This window comes from Rhincodon typus, chromosome 38 (assembly GCF_021869965.1).
Source record: "Rhincodon typus isolate 14 chromosome 38, sRhiTyp1.1, whole genome shotgun sequence".
Taxonomy (NCBI): Eukaryota; Metazoa; Chordata; class Chondrichthyes; order Orectolobiformes; family Rhincodontidae; genus Rhincodon; species Rhincodon typus.
The window spans coordinates 1,397,878-1,408,315 of NC_063369.1; the positions used below are offsets into that span (position 1 = coordinate 1,397,878).

The 10,438-nt window shown below is 42.6% G+C and overlaps 1 protein-coding gene across 2 annotated transcripts in view; it reads right to left on the reverse strand.

Moving 5' to 3' along the window:
• Window positions 1-10,438, reverse strand: part of il12rb2l (interleukin 12 receptor, beta 2a, like) — a 27,046-nt gene that overhangs the window by 12,149 nt on the left and 4,459 nt on the right. For both annotated transcript variants that reach the window (XM_020522414.2, XM_048617927.1), the window contains exons 2-6: window positions 9,458-9,536; window positions 6,464-6,581; window positions 4,868-5,022; window positions 3,838-3,995; window positions 676-841 (exon numbers count right to left, since the gene is read on the reverse strand). In XM_020522414.2, coding sequence (XP_020378003.1) covers window positions 676-841; window positions 3,838-3,995; window positions 4,868-5,022; window positions 6,464-6,581; window positions 9,458-9,536 — 676 coding nt within the window. The remainder of the gene's footprint in view (window positions 1-675; window positions 842-3,837; window positions 3,996-4,867; window positions 5,023-6,463; window positions 6,582-9,457; window positions 9,537-10,438) is intronic.

A 10,438-nucleotide genomic window follows, 5' to 3' on the forward strand; every position in this document is an offset into this window, starting at 1 on the left:
GTTTACAGTGAGGGGTGTGGGGTATATCAGAGGGTTTACAGTGAGGGTTGTGGGGTATATCAGAATGTTACAGTGAGGGGTGTGGGGTATATCAGAGTGTTTACAGTGAGGTGTGTGGGTTAAATCAGAGTGTTTACAGTGGGGGGTGTGGGGTATATCAGTGTGTTACAGTGGGGGGTGTGGGGTATATCAGTGTGTGTGACAGTGAGGAGTGTGGGGTATATAAGAGGGTTTAAAGTGAGGGCTCTGAGGTATATCAGTGTGTTACAGTAACGGGTATGGAGAATATAAGTGTGTTACAGTGAGGGGTGTGGGGTATATCAGAGGGTTTACAGTGAGGGGTGTGGGGTATATCAGAGTGTTTACAGTGAGGGGTGTGGGGTATATCAGAGTATTTACAGTGAGGTGTGTGGGATATATCAGAGTGTTTACAGTGAAGGGTGTGGGGTGTGTCAGTGTGTTACAATGAGGGGTGTGGGGTATATCAGAGTGTTTACAATGAGGGGTGTGGGGTATATCAGTGTGTTACAGTGAGGGGTGTGGGGTATATCAGAATGTTTACAGTGAGGGGTGTGAGGTATATCGGAGGGTTACAGTGAGGGGTGTGAGCTACATCAGAGCGTTACAGTGAGAGATGACAGATGGTAATCTATATAGTTATGGATGACCACCTACTGTCTTCAGAGGTTCTGATGCTGGACACTGCACTCCATTCACTCCACAGTCTCCTGTTTGTTTCTCCTTCTCGTGCACATTGTACTCGAAACTCATAGAGTGTGAATGGCTGCAGATTCTCCAACTCGTAAGCTGTTGCATGGATTCCAATTTCATCCTGTGGAACCTTCAATGTAATGCAGAAAATGTGATTATTTTCTGGAGAGCTGCTGCGTGGGGAGGAGTTCCATATTGTTAGCCTTCAAAGATTTTTTTGTTTCATTTTCAGGGTGAGTGGGCAATTCTTTCTGGTCAAGTACAACTCAGAATTAAACTGGGTTATATTTTGGAATCTCTCTTTCAGCTTTCAGCCTCTACTTTGCTCACTGACTACAGAAGCAGCTTGGGTGATATTTTGATCCATCTCCACAGTGATATCTTCCTTACCAGTAGCAGCACAGAGTTTCTCACCGGCTCCAGTGAATCCAGTGGGTCACTGTGCAAGGTGCCTGTGCAACAGTGTGAGCTGGAAAAGGATGGATGGGAGAGAAGCTGCTGCTGACAGGAGAGAAATTGAGAGGGCCACCTTTCGGGCAAACCATTGGGTCATGTTTGAGAGACACATGGCCCAGGTCTTGAGGCCTCCACCTCAGAAGACCAATGATTCGGGAACAAATAAAAACAGAAAGTGTTGGAGAAACTGAGTGGGTCTTGCAGCATCTAATGAATGAGAGACAGCATTAACGTTTCCAGTTCAATATGCTTCTTCTTCAGAATCTGCGTTTTTATTTCAAATTTCCAGCATTCCCAGTCTTTTGCTTTTATTCAATAAGTTCAGGAGCATCGATCTCAGATGGAGTTGGAGTCATGTACATTGTGCTCAAACAATAACTAGTTTCAAGATGTATGTGATTCACATCTCAGCAAGTGTCTGATAACCTTCAGACAAGCCAGGAGCAGTGACTTGCCTGGATAATCCTGCAGGTTCCAGATTTCAGGAAGTGATGCTGAGAAAGTTGGGGGTTTGTGTGATATCAGTCGTCAATAATTTGAAAGCTATTTCAGCATTGGCAATATTGTGGTTTTCACAGCATGTGACTGGACATTAGTCTCTGATGATACCAATCAGATACCTTTAAAACCATTCATCAACATGGAAGCTCACATTAAATCAGCAATTCCTTGCTGGAATATCTCAGTGAAGTGATGCTGATGTCCCAGGTTTCATGGGAATGTCATCTAAATGGTAAAGAGAGTCATTGTAAGATCAGAAAATCAGACAGGGCTGTTCAAGAAATAAAGGAAGCAGGAAAGAACTTAAACAGGAAATAGGAAGACTAAAAGGGGCAATGAAATGCCCTTGGCAAATAGAATTAAGGAGAATCCCAAGACATTTTGCTCTTATTATAGGAGCAAGAGGGTAGCTAGGGAAAGGGTAGGTCCACTCAAGGACAAAGGAAGGAATTAATGCGTAGATTGAGAGGAAGTGAATGAGGTCCTGAATGAGCACTTCACATCGGTATTCACCAAGGAGAAGGACATGGATGATGGTAAGATTTGGGGAGGAAATGTCAATATTCGAGGGCATGTCAATATTAAAAAGGAGGTGGTATTGGGTGTCTTGAAAAATAGGTGGATAAGTCCCCAGACCCCTTGGGATCTATCCCAGGATACTGAGGGATGCAAGGGAAGAGATTGCTGGGGCCATTAGAAAGATCTTTACATCCTCTTTAGCCACAGGTGAGGTTCCAGAAGACTGGAGAATAGTTAACGTTGTTCCTTTAAGAAGGACAACAGGGATAATCCAGGAAATTATAGGCTGGTGAGTCTTACATCAGTGGTAGGGAAAATACTGGAGAAGATTCTTAGGGACAGGATTTACTCACATTTGGAAAAAAAGACGTATTTGGGATAGTCAGCATGGCTTTGTACAGGGGAAGTTTTCTGTCACAAATTTTTTTTGAGGTTTTTGAGGAAGTGATGGAAGTGATTGAGGGTGCGCAGTGTATGTTGTCTACATGGACTTCACTAAAGCATTTGACACGGTCCCTCATGGTAGGCTCGTCCAAAAGATTAAGTCACATAGGATCCACTGTAAGTTTGTAAGTTGGGTACAAAATTGGTTTGGTCATAGCAGGCGGGGTAGTTGTGGAGGGCTATTAACTGACTGGAAGTCTGTGTCAGTAGTCTGATTAATAAGCTTGCAGACAACATGAAAATTGGTGGAGTTGTGGCTAGTGAGGAAGGCTGTCAAAGGATACAGGAGGCTATAGATCCGTTAGAAAGTTGGACAGAGAAATGACAGATGGAAATAAAGGTGAAGCATTTTGGGACTCCAAATGCAAGAGGAATTATATAGTAAATGGCAGGACCCTTAGGAACATTGATATACAGAGGGATCTTGGGGTGCAAGTCCATTGCTCCCTGAAAGTGGCAACATAAGTGAATAAGGTGGTAAAGAAAGTGTATGGTCGGGGCATTGAATATAAATGTTGTTAAGTAATGTTGCAGCTGTAAAAAAATACTTTAGTTAGGCCACATTTGGAGTATTGTGTGCACATCTGGTTGCCACACTATAGAGAGAATCTGGAGGCTTTGCAGAGGTGAAAAAGTGGTTTACCAGGATGTTGCCCAGATTGGAGTGTATCAGCATTAAAGGAGAGTTTGGACAAAGTTGGATTGTTTTTGTTAGAGCGTTGGAGGTTGAGAGGCAACTTGATAGAGATATATAAAATTGAAAGGTATGGATAGGGTGGAAATTTCAAATACTCAGGTCATAGGTTTAAGATAAGAGGGGGAAGGCTTAAAGGAGATGTGCAAGGCAAGTTTTTTACAAAGAAGGTGGTGGTGCCTGGATTGCACTGCCAGGGAAAGTGGTAGAAGCAGATACAATAGTGACGGTTAACAGGCATTTAGACAGACACGTGAACAGGCAGAGAACAGAGGGTTATAGACCATGTGCAGGCAGATGGGATTAATTTAGAATAGCATCATGGTTCACACAGACATAGTGGACCGAAGGACCTGCTCCTGTGCTGAACTGTTCTGTAATCTATGTGGTGTTTATCACCCAGCCTGTGTTTATCATACCTTGCTGTCACTTGCTACTCTCACCATCTAAAGAGCACTCCAACGCTTGACTCCCTTAAAGGGGTCAAACAGACAGGGCAAAGACTGACTTACCTCAGTCCATGAAAGGTGACCTACAACTCTGTACTGAAGCTTGAACTGAAGATGTTTTGATGAATCGAGGTTGTTGGGTTTCTGCCATATAATACATATGGTATTTGGAGTGTTCTGTATCAATTCTCCAGTCACAGCAGCTGGAGACAGAGGCTTTACTAGAGGAACAACACAGCAATTTCAGAAAGTGTAAGCAGTTGAAAAGACAGCCATCACCATTGACTACACCTACTCCAACCCAAGACTGACTCTTCGATAATTTCAACCATCTGGCTCCAGATTCTATCACTGCATCATAACACTCAGTCTGCATAAAATGTCACTAACTCAACATGAACATGACAGAAACCATTGCTTAGCTGTTGAGGTAAGGGAATATGTTTACATCTGAAATAATGGACATTTAGCCCAATGAGAGTCAGTATGCGTGGAACCTGTGTCCCAGTGAGAGTCAGTGTATATTGAATTGTACCACAGTGAGAGACAGTGTCTGCGGAACCTGTATCCCAGTGTTAGTCAGCATGTGTACAATTCGTACCTGTATGAGAGTCAGCCTGTGTATTGAACTATACCATAGTGAGTGTCAGTGTGTGTAGAATTTTACCCCAGTGAGAATCATTGTGTGTAGATCTGTATTCTAGTGAGTGTCAGTGTGTATTGGATCATGTCCTAGTGAGAATCAATGTATGTGGAACATGTACTCACGTGAGAGGAAGTGTTACAAACTATTGAATATTTGTCAGAGAAGTTGCTGTTTGGTGGTGAGCCAGAGCTCATAGAGTTCACCTGACCTCCCCATCAAATTTCACCCTTACATACGTGCAGCTAAATCATTCTCAGCTCAATTTGAATCCTGGTCTCAGGAATGATAGATAAATGTTTAACCCACTCCACAACTGAGTTACCTCTCTGATTTGGCACAGAAATAGCTAAAGTGCCTGGTACAGTTATCCAAAGGTCCTTTGTTTAGCCAGTTGTACGCTGTGTGACTGAAATGCTGACCCATTGAGTATGACAGCAATCTCTGTACCTATGTCATCGATGATGAATTCCAGCCTTGTTAAGCTTTCCTCTCTTTCTGTGCCATTGGTCTTTACCCAGGCAACGTAGGTTCTTCCTGCGGTGAATTGCTTCCTCTCCAGTGTCAATGAAGGTAAACAGGTCGATATTTCAGTTGGATCAGTGCTGTGGGACAGAACCAAGAATAGGTCAACAATGCATGAACATAACTGTTTATAAGAATTCATCTCAACTCAAGCAGCATAGACAGTTATACTGCTCACTTGTTCCAAGACACATCACTGGTTGTCGGATGGCCACAGGATTCAACAAGCGTTAGGCCATTCCTGGTGTAAATTATGTCCCCAATGTTCCAAAAATTTCAAAGTTCAAAACAATAGGTGAAAGGTGAAGCTAATTAAAAATAGGAACATAGAAATAAACTTGAACCATTCATTCTCAAGCCTTTTCACCATTCAACTAGACAATGACTGATTCATCATCTCAGTCCCACCCACAGGGCTCAGTAACCCCATCTAGTGAATATCCATCAATCTCTGACTTCCTCAGGGGCAGAGAGCTCCACATTTCTCCTTCCCTGTGCCTGAAGTATTTCCTGACATTATCCCAGAATAGCTGAGTAAAGAGAAGACCTGGTGGGGAGCAGAGACCAAATCGAGGTCTTTAAAATTGTGAGGGAGTTTGATGGGGTGAATGTAATGGAATGTGTTTCCAGTTGTGGCCAAGACCAGATCTGGGAGCATCAACATAAGATGGTCACTAAATCTAGCAGGGATTCAGGACAAATGCCTTCACAAGAGAAACAGTGTGGAACTTGCTACCACAGGGAGGGATTGAGGTGGATAGTACAGATTCATTTTGGGGGAAGTTGGAAAAACATGTGAGGGAGAAAGGCAGAGAAGTATATGGTGATCTAGATGCAACAAAGAGAGGTAGGTGGAGACTCGTGAGGAGCAGAGTACGGGAATGGGCAGTTGAGTTGAATGGCCTGTTCCTGTGCTAGAAATTCTGTTTAATAATTTTAAAGCTTTGGACTCCTTGTTTTAGACTGCCCACCAGCGGAAACATTATTTTTCAATTTATTTGATCATCTGAAGTATCTCCATTTGATCACTCCTTAATCTTTTATACTCAAGGCAACCCTGTTCCAGCTCGTTTCTGCAACGCGGCTCATAATTTCACTCTTTTTAGTCAGACAGTGAGGAGAAAATACAAAATCTGGGTTTTAAAAGCCTGAAGATTGCACGTTCAGAGGAAGAATGAGAAGTGTGTGCCACACATTCTTTCCCCCCTCATTTCTCCCACTTCTGTTGAAAGTATCAACTCACACAGGGTATAGTTCCACAGTTGGAAACAGAACATGCTGAAAATCCTTAGCAGATCAAGCAGCAGGTGTAGAGAGACAAAGAGTTAATGTCACCCCCTTCAGAACTGCATGGAATTGAAGTTTGGATTATGTGATGAAGGTAGAAAATATGGTTTCAGATTGTTCTGACCAAGTTCTGATTAAAGAGTGCAGGATTCTCCACCCCCTCCCCCAAGCCATGTCCCTCTCTGACAGGACCTGACTGTACATTTGCTGAATCAATATAATGAGATGACTCACCTGCCCTTCTCCTGAAAATAGAAGGTGTAGTTTGTGGGGGTGACATCACTTGGACTCCAGGTACAATTCACTGCCGAATTCTTGTGGTGCCTGAAGCAGAACAGGTCTTGGGATGGGTCTGAGTAATAATAAGGAGGAAAGTGAGCTCTGGCAGTTAAACACTTTCCAGCTTTAATGGGAAAGAGCCGACACTCTCTGGCCTTGCCTTTCCTCCAAGAGACCTGAGCCACAAGGTAACAGGTGACAACCGCTTAGTGCTTCACTCACTCTCCAGGCTGGTCTCAATACAACAGCATCAAGGATCTGGTTGTTCCCAGTGACTGAAATGGCACTGTTTTTGATATAGAGCTGCAATCATCGCTTCACATTGCAAAGCACACTGGGTGGAGCTGCAGCCCTGGGGAAAGGCACTGAACAGTGTAGGACTGACTTACACCCAGGACTCACCATCCCTGAGCTAGGACAGAGACCCTCACCAGGCCTCAATCTAACAGAGGGAGGGACAGAGAACTACACCCAGGACTCAACATTCCTGGGCTAGAGATAAAGAGCGACTCCATGCCTTAACCATCCTGGGCTAGGGATAGAGGACCCCCCACCCCCACCCTGGACTGGGCCAAGAGTCTACAGTTTGAGGATAAGCCTGTGCCAGTTGCAAAAGCAGTGGTGTCATTCAGGGAAAATTTATAGCAGGTAAAATCCAAGTCAGAATTATTAGACAGGTGACCCAAAAATAACACTGCAAAAGAATGAGACAAGGTATCGTGTCAATAATCAGCACCCCCAATACTGACCATTCATCCGCACATACCAGGATCCAAATACATCTGATAGAAGTTTACAAAGTTATGAGACGCATGGATACAATGGATAGTTGGAGTGTTTTTCCCAGGTAGGAATGTCAATTACTAGGGGGCATAGGTTTAAGGTAAAAGGGGGTACTTTAAAGGAGATGTGAGAGGCAGGTTTTTTACATAAAAGGTGGTAAGTGCCTGGAATGTGCTGCCAGAGGAGGTGGTGGAGGCAGATACAGTAACAACATTTAGGAAGCATTTGACAGATATATATTTAGGCAGGAAGTATTTTATTTGATTTATTGCTGTCACCTGTACGAAGGCACAGTGAAAAGTGTTGTCGTATGTGCTTTACAGGCAGATCTTACTATATAAGTGCATCAGGGTAATAGAAGAGTGCAGGATACAATGTTACTGCTGATGAGAAGGTGCAGAGGGAGATCAACATTAACCCTAAAGAGGCCCATTCAAAAGTCTGATAAAGGCAGGGAAGAAGCTTGTTCTTGAATCTGTTCAAACTTTTGTATCTTCTGCCCAACGGAAGAGAGTATAACCGGGTGAGAGGGATCTTTGATTATGTTGGTTGCTTTCCGGAGGCAGCGGGAAGTATAGATGGAGTCAATGGATGGGAGGCTGGTTTGCGGGATGAAGTGGGCTCTGTTCACAAATCTCTGTAGTTTCTTTCAGTCTTACAAAGAGTAGTTGCCATACCACATGATGCATCCAGATAGAATGTTTTCTATAGTGCATCTATAAAAATTTGTAAGAGTCTTTACGGACATGCTGAATTTCCTTAGCCTCCTGAGGATATAGAGGCATTGTTGTGCTTTCTTGGCCATAGAGTGAACGTGGGTGGACCAGGTCAGATTGTTGGTGATTGTCACTCACAGGAACTTGACTTGAATAGAGGGATACGTGTCACGCAGAGGCAAAAAGTTTTAGTTTAGAAAGGCATCATATGCTGGCACAGTCTTGGGGGACCAAAGAGCCTGTTCACGTGCTGTACTGTTCTTTGTGTTATTCTAACAAAATATGGCTCAGTTTTATAAGACTTTGTTTTTCTAGTTCCTCAAACCAGACAGAACCTCAATGAATCTCATCATCCTTTCTTTGATAACAAGCCTGTTGAAGGTCCACAGTATTCTGACTGGTCTCAGTTTGTACTAGACTTATAACTGGAATGAATGGGTGGTCTTGTGAGGAAAGTTTGGATAGGCTAGGCCCATTTAAAACAGAAATTAGGCAAAATTATTTCTTGCAGAGGGTAATGAATCTTTGGAACTCTCTCGTTGAAAGACTGGTTGAAACAGACTCCTTGAATATTTTTAAAGTAGAGGTAGAAAGATCTGTGTTAAACAAGAGGGGTGAAAAGTTATCAGGAGTTGTGGGAATGCTGATTTCAGATTAAAGTAATCAGACATAATCTTATTGAAACAAAAGCAGAAATTGCTGGAAAAGCTCAGCAGGTCTGGCAGTATCTATGGAGAGAAATCAGAGTTAACGTTTCGGGTCGAGTGACTGTTCCTTGGTTTTTTATAATCTTATTGAATGTGGGAGCAGGCTTGAGTCATAGAGTCATGCTCCTGGTTTGGACCTTAGTATGTTTTTAACATGGTTCTACATTAGTGATTGATTTTTATATTCTACATCTCTTATGGTTAAAACCTAGAAATTAATTGTCATTTGTTTTTGTACCCCATCACCTGAGGTTTTCCTTTACTGTGAACCTTTCTCCCCAAATATCTCTTCTTTTCCCCAGCAACTGAGTTAACTCCTATTCACAGTTTTATTACAGCTGTCATTTTACCAAACTACAATATTTTGCTCTTACTGACGCTGAATGCATCAACCTATTTTTCACAAAATCCCCCCCTTATCAAAATATTTTTTGTAGCTCTATTTCATCTTCAAACAAAAAATGGTTACAGTAATTGTTTTAGATTCATTTTCAGATTCTAACACCACTCCTTCTAAATAAACGGATCTCCAAATGTTTAGAAGTAACCTCAGACAGCATCCTGTAAGATAAATGATCCAGCACGCTGAAAACCGCCCTTAACTGTTACTGTCTCTCTCTGCTCAGTTCTAACAATTTTAACACATTTTTCTGTTCTCTTTTCATTCCATTCTGTAATATTCCTTTAGTGAGCTCGAATAGAGAATGATCAAGGGCTGAGAATCTGAAAGTAGTAGTGTGTACCTGCTTGTGTTCCCTGCTGTATCAGTACAGCTGCAATCAGCAGCATCTCATAGGTTGTCCCCATAATGCCATGAATCATCTGTCAGAGGGAAGGAAGAAAACTAGTGTTACAACAGACTACATATTACAAAAGCATCATCAAAGCTTTCTGGAAAATCCCCTGTTATTGCCGTATAATGATTTGGTATGGAGGCTGCGGGGTGCAGTTTCTGTTCCCAACATGTGAGTGAGAGAGAGGTCAGTCAGCCACAGTTACTTGCTGTTAATCGGTTCAGTGCCTCTTGGAAGGGTGTCTGAGTCCCAGGTGGTGACAGGAGTGGGGTAGATCTGTTGTTCTGTTGGGTAGAATGTCTTATCAGCGCACTGCCATAGAGGTTTAGAAACTGTTAATAAAATATATGATCCTGGGTTTTATAAAAGCAGAGTGAAAGAAAGCAAGCGAGTTATAACAAAGCATTATCAAAGCCTGGATCGGTCTCAGTTGATGTGTTAAATTAGTACGAAGGTAGTTTACTGGGTCAGTACCAGTGATGAGGGAGTTCAGATAATGTGGAGAGACTGGGAAACTGGGATTTTAATCCCCAGAACAGAGACATTTCAGAGAAACTTGTGACGGAGGGTTTTGGAATCGTGAAAAAATTTTCAGAGGAAAAACTGCTTCCAGCAGCAGCTTGCTTAATAACCAGAGGAAACAAGTTGATGGAAAATGGCCAGAGAACCAGAAGTAACATGAGGATTTTTGCAATCTTTATGCAGTGAGTTGCTGTGACCTTAAATACATTGACTGAGAAAGGTGGTAGATGAAGATTTAATAATGACTTTCAAAAGGAATTGGATAGCTGCTTAAAAAGGCTGCGCGAGCTCTTTAGAAATTGTGGTGGAGTGTACAAGAATACCAAAGAGAAATTAACATAAAGCAATAACAATAGCTTAAAGAGCTGCCCCTTCCCTACTGCAGTAGAACTCCCTCCACCACCCCTG